Here is a 15,216-nt window from a genome sequence, read left to right as displayed (position 1 = left end):
AGCCCCCCCAGCCACAACATTGTGGTGAATGGAAAGAAATGTGTCAACTTTGCCTCCTTTAATTTCCTGGGATTGTTGGATAACGCTCGGGTCAAGGTGAGTAGGTCCGTGCGGACCCGTCGGGTACCGGCAGCGCTGGGCAGGAGAGAAGGGACCAAGTAGCCGTGGGCAGGGGCTCCCGCTGCTGGCCACTGGCCGTCGCTCTTTCTTGCCAGAGCTGTGACGGGGGTTGACGGGGGGACAGTCAGGGTGTGTGCTGTGGCTTGGCGGCCGCGACATCCGGGGAGCCCTGTGAGCCAGCCCCCAGGTCACAGTCGGGTGTGCCTCGGGAACGGCTCTGTGTCCCGGAGGATGGTGAGCCGTCCGGAGGAAAGAGTTCTGCCCAGGAACGCCAAAAGTCATAACGGCCTTGAGACCGCCGTGTTTGGGCCATGAGACTAACGCCGCTTTTCCACGTTTTAAGGTCTGTTCCTCCATCTTCGCACGTATCTGCCCTTCGTGTCCCGTCAGACTCGCCGCGCTTCTAAGAGAGCACGGAGCATAGTTGGCGGCGGGAGGGGGCTAAGGAGGAGGGAGCATCAGTTGTGAGCCCTGGAGATAAAGCATTAAGACCAGATTTTTCTCCCACAAAGGCGGCAGCTTTGGCGTCTCTGAAGAAGTACGGCGTGGGGACTTGCGGACCTAGAGGATTCTATGGCACCTTTGGTACGTACCGCTGTCTCCTTCACACCACGCACGCGCGTCTAACGACGGACTCAGCTTAGTTTCAGAACTTGGGAAAGAGATCCGTGATGAACTGGCGTTGAGTGGGTGAGTCTGTGCGTGGCAGGGGCCCTGGTCCTCATGGAGGAAAGGACCTGCTGCCCGGGGTCAGCTCATCAGCCCAGCAGAGCCCGAGCTGCTCTTGTAGGCGCCCCGAGGACCGTGGCATGAGGAGACCCGGTTTGTTTCCGTCGCGCTTGCCTGTTGAAGGGGACGGGTCCTGCCGCAGATGGCCCTTCTCTTCACAGTCGTGCAGGAACCGACTTCTTCCCCGTGCCCTTCCTCCGAGCCCACCGTCCTTGTGCTTGTCCGCGAGGGTGCAGCCGGGGGCCGGCGTGGAGGAGCGGGCCGCGTGGCTGCAGTAGCCCTCGAGGCAGGCACGGGGTGTTGCACATGGCTCTGCCCACCTTCCGCTGGGAGCCCAGACCCTGGCTCGAGCCTTGCTGTGAGGGGGCCGGGGGATGGCTCCAGCTGGACAGCCGCCTCCTGCGGGAAGGGAGACAGGACAGGTGGGGTGGGAGGTGGCGAAGGATCGGTGATGGGGCTCTTTCTGGAAGGAAGAGGGTCACTGGCGACCAGCTGGGTCTGAGGATGAGTGTGATTCCAAACACGACGAGGTCCGCAACTCCGAGTTCTCAGGGAAAGCGTTGTGTGAGTGTAGTACTGGACGTAACGTTCTGGCTTCCACACGGCAGCTTGTGGGGAAACTAGAGCCTGGGAGATGGCTTCCGTCTTCTGTCTGAGTTCCCACGTCTAAGCCTGTGCGTGTGTGTGTCTGTCTGAAATGGTGAAGGTGTTTTTACTGAAGGTAGAACCTTTCTGTACTCTGTAGCTTAGTGTTAGATCCTTGGTATCAGAAACAGACAGCAGGGAAGGTGTTCCAGTGTTTTAAGCTGGAACGGGTCTGACATATCTTGTGTTCCCGCATCCCAGTCCTTCAGAGCGGCGTGGAAGGTTCAGAGAGGTTACGTGACTTCCTCACAGTCACACAGCTCATGAGTTTCAGCCGAATAACGAGGAGCCAAGTACTCTGATGCCAGCCCTGACGGCAGGACCAAAGACTTGCAGAGCGCCGGTCAGTTGCCCCTTTAGTCTAGTGCAGCCGCGGGTGTCTGCGTGCTTGTTACTGGTAAGGAATTATTTCCTAGATGAGTGATGTTGGAGAGCTGGGTGCTTTGTTGTAATCTCACCAACAAGAATTTCTATGATCTGCTTGCTGGGGCTAGAAAATTACTTTCATAAAAGCATTTCTTTCGAGGGAATTTTATTTGCATGTGTGGCATTGGCTTCTGCTTGGGAGTTAATTTGAGAAAATAGCAGATTTATTGCTGAATCAAGTCACGAAAAAGAAAGGTTTCAACTCTTCGAAACCAGTTTTCCCAGAGCCGGTAAAATAGCCCAGTGAGCTCGGTGTGTGGCTCCCCCGGACTGGAGTGTGCAGTAGCGGCTGGTCGTGGGCTTCCACACGCGGGTTCTTTGGTTCACGGTTTCTTTCTCTTTTTTTAATATTTTTATTTATTCCTTTGACAGTGAGAGACAGTGAGAGAGGGAGCACAAGCAGGGGGAGTGGGAGAGGGAGAAGCAGGCTCCCCGCCGAGCAGAGAGCCCGAAGCGGGGCTTGATCCCGGGACCCTGAGATCATGACCTGAGCCGAAGGCAGAGGCTTTAACCACGGAGCCCCCCAGGCGCCCGCTTAGTTAGTATTTTTGATGGAATAATTCAGCCCGTGATATAAGCTTGGGAAGGTTCACAGAGTGGAAGTTGACTCCTCCCCCACCCCGCGGCCCCCGCAAGAGGCAGCTACTAAGGAGCCACGACTGTGAGTCGTTCCTTACTGATTCCTCCGGGGACGTTTTTCAGCGAATGCAAACGACTTCCGTACATACGTTTTCCTGCTATTTTTACAAAAGTGGCAGCATAGCCTGCATGTGTGCTCTACCTTGCTGTTGGAGTGAGTCTGAAACTTAAATTGGTTTGGGTTTTTAGGGGTCCTGAGCAGACTCCTTGCTGAGCGCAGAGCCTGACACTCAGCCGAGCCGAAATGAGAAGTCGGGCGCTCAACCGACTGAGCACCAGGGCCCCCACGAAAGGTGATTTTTTACTGTCCTCTTGTTTTCCCCAGGAGTAATACACTCAGGCGTCTACTTTCGAAAATGAAGAGACTTCCTTGTTTAGCTCTTTTCTCAGCTTTTCAAAAATGAATGTGAATCACTAGTAAAAATAAATTTCTTGGGACGCCTGGGTGGCTCAGTTGGTTAAGCAGCTGCCTTCGGCTCAGGTCATGATCCCAGCGTCCTGGGATCGAGTCCCACATCAGGATCCTTGCTCCGCAGGGAGCCTGCTTCACCCTCTGACTCTGCCTGCCTCTCTGTCTGCCTGTGCTCGCTTTCGCTCGCTCTCTCTCCGACAAATAAATAAATAAAATCTTAAAAAAAAAAAAAATAAATTTCTTGAGTAAAATGTTCTCCTTTTTATTATTTCATAGTGACGTATTAGATGACATTCGATGATTAACAGAAAAGTCAAATGACGGTTGAGTTAAAATTCATCTTGTTTCTTAGGCTGAATGTTCTGCCTTTGGCAAGTAGCACTCCTCAAGGTGTCTGGTCATCTCGTCAGGACCATGTGATTAGGACTTTTCCAGCTTCTTATTTTATTGTCAGAGCGTGTGTTTGGGAACGGCACCAGGATTTCTCAGGTCGCAGAGAGGACTTTCCTCTAGGGCTCAGGCTGCGCGCTTGAACACTTTGTCTTGTCCAGCTTCCCGGTTTTCCTTGAATGCATTCAGATCTCTTTTGCTGGAGCTTATCACCGGTTTCCCAGTATCTGCTTTGCATACACGGGGCCTGCTTGACTCTTTGTTCTTAAACTAAGTCACAATACAGTTAGTGGCAGGATTTCGTGGTGTAGGATGGTGGCATTTAATTGCGTTCAGGAGCTGTTAGTGAACAAGTAAATCGTTCAGTTTACTTTTCAGAATATATTCTTTCTTTAATTCAGAGCAGTCAACTGAGTCATGCCTGCGTGTTTTATTAGGAGGAGCATTTGGTCATAACATTCCCAGACCTGCCACTTCCTCCTGCTAACCGTCACGGGATTGCTTCGGCAGGGTGGGAGGGCACACTCCTTGTTTGCACAGCTTAGAACGTTTTGGCAAGAATCACGTAAGATGCTGCACGTAAAAACGTTTTGGAAAACACTCAGCCCTATGTTTATGTCCTAATGAGTGCTTAAGTGTATTATTTGTACTTTTAAGAAAAGTTGTCCTTGTCTCCAGGGATTAAAAAGAAAACAGTATGTATGTAACACAAAGTACAGACGTCTTAAGAAAAAATGTAGTTGGTGGTTTCTAAACCGTTCCGAAATTTGACTGTTTTGTAGACTTTCCTTTGGAGGACAACCAAGAAAGCCAAAATACCTCTCAGCAGAATAAAAGAGGGGATACATAAAAGGGAAGGCGAATGGAAAAATTACTGTAATGTGCGGTTCTTAAATACGTGGGGTTTGGACAACTTAATTAGAAAATGGTGTAACTGCTTTCTTCCTTTTAAAAGAAAGCCTTTTATCCTACAAGTATTGATTTACCTGTACAAACACTTAAACGGTGTATTGGTTTTTCTGTGCCGGGTGTTACTGTGAGTGTTTCGCGGGCATTGACTCGTGGTTCTGGTAACAGTCCTTTGAGGCGGGTCTGACTGTTCCCTCTTTGACAGAGGAAGGACCTGAGTGAGAGGCACGCAGCAGTGTCAGGCCTGCCCTGGTCCACACCTGGCGAGGCGGGGGGCCGGATCTGGAGCCCCCTGTGATGACTGCTGTGGCCAGGCCCTGCCGTGGGTGCCTGGCCTCGAATCCCTTCTGTTAGGTTCTGGTTAGGGAGCAGGTGCAAGAAAGGGCCGCAGTGCTGGGAGGGACACAGCTTTCTGGGCACCTCCGTCCATGGCCTCTGCCCTGCAGCCTGCGTTCCTGGCGGTGACTCCGAGGGTGCGGTGCTCTGCCTGCACTCGGTGCAGGTCCGTGGAGCAGCCGGCGGAACGATCCGTCTGCACGGAAGACCGACATGAGGAGCGGAGAGCGCGGCCTGGCGCTTTCCCTGCTGGATGCCTCCCCCTCCCTTGGCTGAGAGTTTAGTCATTGCTCAGAGTAGCTGTCACACGTCAGAAGTCAGGCAGCGCTGTGCACCCGCCTGTCCCAAAACCTGCTCTGCGAGGCTGCTGTCGGCTAAAGCCTGGTGTCTCCCAGTACGAGGAGGAAGAGGCCCGTCTTTGTTAGACTTTTGGGAAAGGCAAGGATTGGTAAGTCATTGACTACTGTAGAGGCTCCTAAACCACTTTTTGGCAGTGATGTAAGAGCAGTTACGAGTAGGTGCGTCGGTGGGAACGTTTCCGACATGCAGTTTTCACCCACCGCGTAGCTAATGCTGAAGCCCTGAAATGAAGCCAAGATTGTTTGACTTTCCCATCGCTCGTCAGTGAAAAAAGGAGTCGTGTAAAGCAGAGTCTACAGAATGATTTAAAGTCTTCTTTGCATTTAGCAAAAATAGTTCTTGTCCATAGCAGGTGTTTTGTTTTTGAAATGGAGATACTGGATGAGAGCAGTTCTGGGGCTCGTCTGCTAACTGAATCATGGAGATTTGGGGTAGATAGCCCTGATTTAGAGGCCCCATTGTCACATGCAAAGGGGGACTTGCCTCATTCTGATCAGAAGGGGGGGTGCCGGGGGCTGGCCTGCGGGCACGCTGCAGAGAGCGCGCTGAGGAGGAGGAGCAGCTCCTCGCTCGGTGCGGGAGGCCCCGTTCTCTAGCGTGTGGCCGCTTCCCTCCTTCTCGTCCGATTTTCCCCGAAACCTTTCACTGGCAGCACGTGGCAGAGGGCCGGCTGTCAGGGTCACGGTCATGTCCTCTGTGTTGGTGATGTCACAGGTCTGATGCTCAGGACCTAAGCACACGTGTGATGCCCTGTGGATCACACGGGACACAGTCATCAGCTTCGTTACCGTAAAGTGCCACACTTAGCTGATGTCGATGTCGTCTGTGCAGTGACCGTGACCTCTCAGGAATGGACGTCAAACGGCACTTCATGTGCTTTTCGTAATAGGCGGTGTTGGTGTCCATGTTAACGGCGGACAGGAAGAGGCACGTTTGGTCTTTCATGTGCATGCGTCTTGGAGGAATTGTGAAAATGAACTGCTTATCCCATTCCAATCAGGTCGTGATAAAAGAATGGACTTTTAAAATGTGTTTTAAGAAGCATTTAGATGAGGGAGTCCAGTAATGTTCTCCGTTCGTTTGTTAATCAGACGTGCAGGGGCTGTCCAGAGAAGCCGGGTAGTCTGGCGAGCGCAGGGTCAGGGAGGGGACTGGGTTCCTGCCCCTGATGGGACATGGCTGAGAGGCAGGGAGCAGCTGGCGCAGGAAAACTCCAGGACTCCAAGTCCCTAGGAAGAGACAAGGGGCCGGCCCACCTGCGGCCTGCCCGCCGGAAGCAGCGCGGTCCCTCCACTCTCCGACAGGCGCCCGCGGTTCCTGACCGGAGGGGAGCGCGCTTGCTCGCCAGCGGAGGGCGCAGGTGGGGACTGGCCGCCGGGCGGCGACGGCAGCAGGCAGGCGCCCTGAGCTGAACCCAGCTCCGTGGCAAGAGACCTGCAGCGCGGAGCGTGGAAGCTGAGCCGCCGTACCCAGCAAGGACGCTAGAGCTCGCCTTGGGCGTCCGCTTCCTGACCCTAGACGGGGAGTGCGGCAGGGCTCTGCCTGTTGTCCAGTGTGGGTCCTGCTGTGCTGAAAAGAGCTAGAGGAAGTTGTGAAAGTCCTCTTCTCTCTGGGGAACGCCTCGTTTAGGACCGCTTCGAAGTTTTCAGGTTCAGAGCCGGTCCGTGCACCGTTTATTCTAGCCACTGCCGGGGCGTGTGGCCCGCCTGCCGGGGCGTGTGGCCCGGCGCCGGGGCCAGGGAAGGTGAGCGCGGTGAGCCACCGCGATGGGCGGTCCCCGGTTCGCGGGCGCAGTCCGTTCGCCGTTGCGTTCTTCTCAAGCAGCTCTTGTAAACGACGGGCGTTTCCCTTTGTGCCGCATCTCAAGTCCCGGCACACTCAGCGCAGAGTCGCAGGGAGAGCGAGTGCCATGGAGCCAGAGCAGGTGCGCGCCGCGCCACTCTCCAAGGAGGGAGCACCGTCGTCTGCAGGGCGCGCGGGGTCTTCCGCTCCTCTTGTCTTTTCTTTTAAAAGTGGGGATTGGGAGGGAGACAAACCATAAGTGACTCAATCTCACAAAACAAACTGAGGGTTGCTGGGGGGAGGGGGGTTGGGAGAAGGGGGTGGGATTATGGACATTGGGGAGGGTGTGTGCTTTGGTGAGTGCTGTGAAGTGTGTAAACCTGGTGATTCACAGACCTGTACCCCTGGGGATAAAAATATATGTTTATTAAAAATTTAAAAAAAAATGGGTTTCCAGTTGTCTCAGTGTCTGCTGTGGTACGTTCTGCTAAATGGGCAAAGGCTTTAATACTGCGTCACACGTTAGTAAAGCCTCCATGTGGTTGGTTGAGGGAGTTAAAGCAGGCGAAGTGGCTGGGCCTTGTGTGGCCGAGCTGGCGTGGCCGAGAAGCGAGAGCCAGGGTCGGCGCCGCCCCCCTCAGGGGCGGAGGAGTAGCCGATGCCCTTCACAGGCTTGGGGAATCGTTTGGCCGAGAGTCATCTCAGCAGATCCCATATAATTTGCAACTCAGAGATGGTTTCATTTGGCTGTAAAGCGACAGTATTACCGACTAAACTACTTACGTCATTTCCTTTATTCTGTACTTAAAGAAAAAGAATGAGATGTTTGAACCCCTGAACATCTTATTGTAGATGTGCACTTGGACTTGGAGGACCGCCTGGCAAAGTTCATGAAGACGGAAGAAGCCATCATCTACTCCTACGGGTTTGCCACCATAGCCAGTGCGATCCCCGCTTACTCCAAGAGAGGCGACATCGTGTTTGTGTGAGTAGCTTGACCTGTGTTGCCCCTCAGAGGTCCTCTGGTCACAGGTCCTCTGGAGGGGACGGTGATCTTCCTGGGGAATGCCTTTGTTAGAGGCTCTCTGCCTTAGGTAACACTGACTTTCTGTTTAAAGAGGAATTTCCGCGAAGTAACTGTGCGGCACTGATGACACCATCACTAGAAGGATGCCGAAAGCATTTTTTTTTAATTGATTGGTTTTATTTGTTGGTATTTATTGATATCGGGAAAGCCAAGCCTCCGCTGTCCTTTGAGTGGATCATTAAGGGCTTTGAATTTTAGGTCTCAGATTTACTTTTGTTTCCTCTTTTCCTTTTTAACAGCATGGCCAGAATAATCTGTTAAAGTGCTCATCTGACGCTGCCATGCTTACGCGCTCCCTCGTTCCTGAAACAGAGATCCAGGTCCTTACTGCAGTCGTCTGCGTTCGAGACTCATTCTGTCCTTTTCCTTCAGGTGCTCGTGCTGTAGCCTCATTGGCCCTATACGCTAGTTTCCTCTCGCTTTGGGGCCTTTGAGCACACCAGTCCCCGTGCCTAGAGTCGTCTCCCCCTCCTCCTCAATGCTGGCTCGTGCCACTCACCCCGCACGGTGGTGCCTCTGCAGGGCCCTCCCTCAGCTCGAGGGCCAAGCCGAGACCCTGCCACATGCGGGGAGAGTGTCACAGCCGGAGGGCTTTCGTGTCCTTGGGAACCGCGGATCACACAGGTGCGCACGCTGCCTGTCGTGGTGCGGCTGAGCCATTTTGCATCCCCGTAAATAGTTTTACGTGATCCAGTTTGTTGACATACTCAGAAGCGTTTGATATTCTTTTTTTTTTTTTTTTAATTTTAGCCATTCTGATAAGTGTATAGAGAGATTTTATTGTGATTTTAATTTATATTTCCCTGATGGCTCATGATGTTTGCATTTTTTGGACTTTGGTCTTGTCATTTGGAGACCAGTCCATAAAATCCCCTGGGATTCCTCCTTGTGTTTTCTGGAGAAATAGTATAAAATTAATGTCAACTCCTTAAATGCTTGGTAGGTTTCTCCAGTAAAGCCAACCAGGCCTGGAAATTTATTTTTTGGAAGAATTTTAATTCTGAATTCAATTTTCTTAGTACTGAAAAGGCTGGTCAGACGGTCAGCACCATCTTGATGAGTTAAGATGGCAGGATATTGTTGGGACACGTTTGATCCATTCTGCCAGTCTTTGCTTTTAAATTGTGTATTTTGGCCATTTACATTTACAGTAATTACTGGACATGTGAGGGCACTTTATTTCTTGTTTCATATTTGTTATCTCCTTTTTGTTTTTCTGTTTTCTATTTCCTGCCTGTCTGGGAGTTAAGTGAACATGCTTTGGGATTCTCTTTTAACTTCTCCATGGTGTATCTGAGTGTTTTTTAGTCTTTGCTTTCAGTATGACATTATGTGTGCACGTAGGTGATGGCCTTCTGCTGCTCTCGCCATTTCACCATTTCAGGTAGAGAAATCTTCACCTGCCGTCCACTTCTCTGCTCCCCTTGTTTGTAATTGTTTTCAGTACTTCCTGCACATACAGTGAAACCACATCAGACAATGTTGTAACTTTTACTTAAATCATCCAAAATAATTTAGAAAACTTGGGAAGGTAAGAAGAGCCTAGTGTGTTTGTTCATAATTTTACTTACTGTGTTCTTTCTTCCTCTCTGATAATCTAAGATTTTTTTTTTTTTTTTACTTATTTTTTTCTATGTGGAGAGCTTCCTTTAGCCATTCCTTTTCCCCTGGTCTGCTGGGGTCATCTTCTCTTGGTTTTCCTTCATTTGCCTTCGTTGCCTCTGTTCCCTAAAGGATCTTTCTGCTCGTTCCAGAATTCTTGTTTGCAAGTTGTCTTCTCCCAAACTTCTTCCTGACCTCCCTGGTTTCTCTCAAATTATTTTTCTCTTCTATGTAAGGTGTCATTTTAGGGCTGCTTTCAGGATTTCTTCATCATCATTAGTTTTCAGAAGTTTTACTATAATTTTGGGGTTTATTTGTTTGGGTTTACCTGTATGAATTTCGCTCAGCTTCTTCCCAAATCGGAGGCACCTTCCGTCCTTATTTCGCTGAGTACTTTTCGGCCCCGCTCCCGCTCCGTCCTCCAGCCGTCCGCTGCGGCCAGCGTGGCAGCTGCCGTGGTAGTTCCGCAGGTCGCTGACACTCTGGCTTCGTTGTCGTGTGTTTTTCTCTGGTTTCCGTTGCCTGACCTCTGTTCTCCCGCTCTCGCCCCGCCTGGCCCGCCGCCGGGCCCGAGCACTGCGCGGCTCCTTTTTCTTCTGGCGGTGGCGGTTTTCAGCTGTCGCTTCGCCCTGGGATTCTTGCTCCTGTTTCTTTCCCGGGGCTGTCCCCGCGGCCGCGTGTCCGCCGGCGCCCCCGCAGAGTTTTACGCTCAGTGCTGTACGGCGGCTCTCAGGGCATCCCGACGTCCGTGGACTCGGCAGAGCTCTCCGATTCCGGGGCCGGCGCGCGGGATCACGACGCTTTCCTCCTCTGCGCTCAGGCTTTTCCTCGGCTGGCGGTCACTCTTCCGGCCGGGGGCCGCCCGGCGCAGGTCCCGGCCACGGTCCCCCTTCCGCCGGCGCGGACTCCCGGGCCGGCGGGCTTAGCCAGGGTCCCGCTGTCCGCTGAGCCGCCTCTGGCGCGGCCCAAGCCGGGGAGCGGGGAGCGGCGGCGGCCTCCACGCGCTCTCCGCGGACGCCGCCGCGGGCCCTTGCTCCGGGCTGGCGGGGTCCAGTCCCGGCCCCTCTCGAGGCCACCGCGGCGGCTGGCGGCCTCCGGGCCCTGCCGCGCTCCGAGTCTGGGCCGCGGCCGTCGCTGCTGTGGGCAGGCGCCCAGGTCTTCCGAGCCGCGGCCGCGCACCGGCCCTTTCCGCCCGCCGGGCCGCCCGCCCTGTCCCGGGGCCGCCGAGCCCGGGTTCTGTGCGCTTCTGTGGCCGCGGCCCCGGGCGCCGGGGCGGGTCGGCGTCGGCAGCTGCGAGGCCCGGGACCCGGCGGGCCGTAGGTCGGCAGCCGGCCCGTCGCTGCCCGAGTCCCGCTGTCCGTTCTGGGCGGCGTCCGGGGCTTGGGCTCGTTGGCAGACGAGCGGGGAGTCGGACCGTCCCCGGGTGCGCCCCGGTCCGTCCGCCCCGGTCCGTCCGCCCCGGTCCGTCCGCCCCGACGCGCTCCCGGCGCTTCCGGGGGTTTGAGCCGCCGCAGCCGAGTCCGGGCGGAGCAGGGCCCGGAGCAGGGCCGGGTCTGCGCCGGTGCGGGCCGCAGCTGGCGTGCGTGTCCGGAAGAAGCCGGGGCCGTGGGACGCACGCGCTCTGAGGGCGGGGGGCGGGGCGGGGCGGGGCGGGGCGGGGGGCGCGGGCGCTGCTCTCGCGAGAACTCGGCCGAGCCGGCGCGCGCGCTCTCTCCCGCAGGGACAGGGCGGCCTGCTTCGCCATCCAGAAGGGCCTGCAGGCCTCGCGCAGCGACATCAAGTGGTTCCGGCACAACGACGTGGCCGACCTGGAGCGCCTGCTGCGGGAGCAGGAGGCCGAAGACCTCAAGGTACGACGCTTCCGGCCGACGCGGGGCGGCTGCGGGGGTCGGGGGTCGGGGGTCCGGGGGCTCCTGCTCCGCTCGGCCGCACGCGCGCCGGGACCACGTCCCGCTGGACTTTAGCGCACGGGACGCTGAGGGAGGACGGGATGGGCTCGGGGTCGGGGCGGGACAGCGGCCGCTTCTTCGCACGGAGCGTCTGGGCGTCTGCGGCAGGACGGGAGCGTCGGGCCGTCCTGGTGCCCGCACAGCGTCTGTCGCGGCCCCTCTGGTGACGGCCGCCTCACTGTCGCTGTCTCCGCAAACGCGGGGGGTGCCGGAGGGCCGTCCCGGCCGGACATGGTGACCAGTGCCCGGTGCCGCTGTCCCGGCCCCGCGGGGACTCCCCGCAAGCGTCCCTGCGGCCGCCCCCGTCATTCTGGGTGTGGGCGTGTGTTCCTGCCTGGTGCGCGCGTGTGTGCGCGAGTGTGAGTGTGTGCGTGTGTGTCTGTGTGTGCGTGCGTGTGTGTGCGTGCGTGTGTGTCTGTGCGTGTGTGTGCGTGTGTGTCTGTGCGTGTGTGTGCGTGTGTCTGTCTGTGTGTATCTGTGTGTGTGCGCGTGTGTACGCATGAGCGTGTGTCTGTGTGTGCGTGTGTGTGTGTGTGCGTGTGTCTGTGTGCGCGTGTGCACGTGTGTGTCTGTGTGCGTCTGTGCGTCTGCGTGCGTGTGTCTGTGTGTGTGTGCGTGTCTGTGCGTGTGTGCGCACGTGTGTGTCTGTACGTGTGTCTGTGCGTCTGTGTGCGTGCGCGTGTGTCTGTGTGCGCGGGGACCGCACGCACGGCCGAGCCGGGACACCTGAGAAAAGACGCGCTGTTGTCCCCAAGTCACACGGTCTGAACCCGGGAACTGGAAACCCAGCAGGTGCTGCTGCTCCGCTGACTCCGGCGAGTGGATCCGTCCGGCCGGAGCATGGAACATTCACTGAGATTTAAGACGTTTTGTTTTGTTTTTTCCTTTTGAAGAATCCTCGCAAGGCTCGGGTCACCCGGCGTTTCATCGTCGCGGAGGGGCTGTACATGAACACCGGCACTGTCTGTCCCCTCCCGGAGCTGGTAAGGCGCTCGGCGGGCGGCGCGGCCCTCGGCCGGGGCGGTGTGTGCGCGCTTCTGCCGGACGCCGGCACAGCGGGCGCTCACGGACCCGGGGAGCACATGGGCGCTTCGTGCCCTCCCCGGTCTTCAGGCAGCGCTCAGGACTCCGCTTTTCACAACCTCCTGTGTTGGGGTGTAACTGACTTACAAGGGTACAGTTTTCCTGTTTAAAGGCCTTTATTTACTTTATTGGAGAACAAAAGAAAGCGCAGGCCCTGGGAGGGGCAGAGGAGGAGGGAGAAGCGGGGAGCCCAGTGTGGGGCTCAGTCCAGGACCCTGAGATCGTGACCGAGCCGAAGGCAGAGGCTTAGCCCACCGAGCCCCCTGGGCGCCCCAGAACAGCTCCTGGAACAGGGAAAGCGACCTACTGGGTTTAGAAAGCACGACTGCGAGATTTCTCGCGCACTGAGGTGAAGCTCACGCGACACAAAATGAGCCGTTTTATAGAGTTCCGTGGGTGGCACAGGCTCCGTGTTTCGCGGCCGTCAGCCGTCTGGTTTCCTCCCAGGAGCCCTGCCGCTCAGCAGCCCTCCCCATTTCCCCTGCCCATCGCCCCCAGAACCACCAGTCCGCTTTCTGTCTCTGGATTCACCCATTCCGGAGATTTCTGATAAACGGGATCATCCCCTCTGTGACCTTTTGTGTCTGGCTTCCTCCACTTCCCGTGTTCTCGCCGTTCCTCCGGTGTGCAGCGCGCACCAGTCCTGCGTCCCTCGCACTGCGAGTCCGCTGTGGGGACGCGCCGCGGGGCTCCTGTGCTGAGGGGCTGGATGGCCGCCGCGCTCTGGCTGCCGGAGGGCTGCTGTGAGCTCGCGCACCAGCACTTGTTTGAATCCGTGTTTTCGGTCTCTCGTGGGTGTTCTTGGCCGCACAGTCGCTGGATCAAATGGTGAGTCTGTGCTTCGCCTACTGAGCACCTGCCGCACGGTTTTCGCAGCGGCTGCGCCGTTTTACAGCCCCTGCCCCGCCCGCAGCGCGGGAGGGCGCCGGTTTCCCCACAGCCTCACGGGCACTCGGTGGTTGTTTCCGATTTTTGCCGCGCGGTAGGTGTGAAGCACGCGGTTGTGCCGGCCCTTCCCGGAAGGCCGACGGCGTCGAGCCTCTTTTCTTGTTCTGCGGCTCTTAGTGTGTCCCTGGGGAAGAGACTTCGGAAGTCTTTCGCCCGTTCTCAAACTGGGCTGTTTGTCTGTTTATCGTGACGTCACAGGAGTCTTCCCACGCCCTGGACACGAGCCCCTTACCGGATACGCGACTTGCAAGTGTTTCCCCACAGTTCTGGAGGTCGTCTTGTCATTTCTTGGGTTCGTATCCTTTGATGCGCTGAAGCCTGTGATTTGATGAAGGCCAGTTTGTCGAGTCTTCGTAGCTGCTGCTTCTGGTGTCCTGCCTGAGAAATCTGTTGTCAAATCCAGCCGGGAAGATACACCGCTGTGTTCTCTTCGGAGCGTTTCGTAGCTCTAGCTTTGTTGTAGGGTCCTGATCCGTCTTGGTGTTTGTTTGTTTTTGTTTTTATAGATTTTATTTATTGAGAGAAAGAGAAAGAGAGCCCAGAGGGAGAGGGAGAGGCAGAAGCGGACCTTCCCACAAGAGGGAGCCCAGTGCGGGGCTTGATCCCGGGACCCTGGGATCATGACCTGAGCCGAAGGCAGGCGTGGAACCGACTGAGCCCCGCAGGCGCCCCGTCTGGTCGCTTTGGACTTAATTTTTGTGTGTGTCCAGTTTCGTTCTTCTGCAGATGGTTTCCAGTCGTCCCTGGACGGTCGGCTGAAGGCACTGTTGTCTTGCACTGGGTGGTCCTGGTCTATTGGCCGTAGCGAGTCGGACTCTCTGGCTTTCAGGACTCTGCTGTCTGCTCCGTCGTCTGTATGTCTGGAGTCTCATGCCAGTATCACCCTGTCTCAATTCCTTTGCTTTATAGTAAATTTTGAAATCAAGGCATGTGAGTTCTCCAGCTTTGAGGTTGTTTTGGTTATTTGCAGTCCCTGGAGATTCCTTTTGAAGTTTAGGATCAGCTTTTCCATTTCTGTAAAAAAAAAAATGCCATTGAAATTTGGATAGGGATCATACTGAATCAGGATTGTATTGAATCTGTACATTGCTTTAGGAAGTATTTCCATCTTAATACTAAGTCCTTGAGTCCATGAACACAGAAATATTTCCATTTACTCAGATCTCCTTTAGTTTCTTTCAGCAGTGTTTTGTTTTTTTCACTATCAGGTCAGACATCTCTTTGGTTAAATTTATTCGTAAGTATTTTTTTTTTTTTGATGCCGTTATAAATGGACTTGTTTTAGGGATTAACTGCCAGTTTATAGAAATACAACTGATTTTACAGGGTTTTTTATTTTTTGTTTCATTGTTACTATTTCTTTAGGACTTCATTTTCACTGTATTCTCCATGCCCAGCACGGGGCTCAAACTCCCAGCATTTGGGTCCTGCCAGCTGAGCCAGCCAGGCACCCCTGATTTTGTGTTTTGACCTTGTATCATGGAATGTTCTGTAGGTGAGCTCCTGTAATCTGTGCGTACAGATAGTGTTACCTCTTCTTTCCATTTCGCATGTCTTTGACTTTAGTTTCTTGCCTCGCTGTTCTGGCTAGCACCTCCCACACGGTGTTGACTAGGAGTGGCGAGGGGGGAAGCTTTTCAGGCTGCGGCCACTGACTATGATATTAGCGGCGTGTTTTCCATAAATGCCCGTTACCGGGTTGAGGAAGTTGCCCCTCTTCCTGGTGTGTTGTGTGTTTCTACCACAACGGGTGTGGATTCTGTCTGGTGCTTTTTCTGCGTCCGTTGGTGCGTCGGTCG

The 15,216-nt window shown here is 55.2% G+C and overlaps 1 protein-coding gene across 1 annotated transcript in view; it reads left to right on the top strand.

Moving 5' to 3' along the window:
- SPTLC1 (serine palmitoyltransferase long chain base subunit 1) overlaps window positions 1-15,216 on the top strand; it is a 46,259-nt gene that overhangs the window by 14,314 nt on the left and 16,729 nt on the right. Inside the window, exons 4-8 of the mRNA XM_032306332.1 lie at window positions 3-96; window positions 633-705; window positions 7,601-7,733; window positions 11,158-11,287; window positions 12,280-12,369. Coding sequence (XP_032162223.1) covers window positions 3-96; window positions 633-705; window positions 7,601-7,733; window positions 11,158-11,287; window positions 12,280-12,369 — 520 coding nt within the window. The remainder of the gene's footprint in view (window positions 1-2; window positions 97-632; window positions 706-7,600; window positions 7,734-11,157; window positions 11,288-12,279; window positions 12,370-15,216) is intronic.

Source organism: Mustela erminea, chromosome 12, assembly GCF_009829155.1.
Source record: "Mustela erminea isolate mMusErm1 chromosome 12, mMusErm1.Pri, whole genome shotgun sequence".
NCBI lineage: Eukaryota > Metazoa > Chordata > Mammalia > Carnivora > Mustelidae > Mustela > Mustela erminea.
Note: the sequence above shows the minus strand (reverse complement) of the source record. Positions and strands in the feature narration are given on the sequence as shown.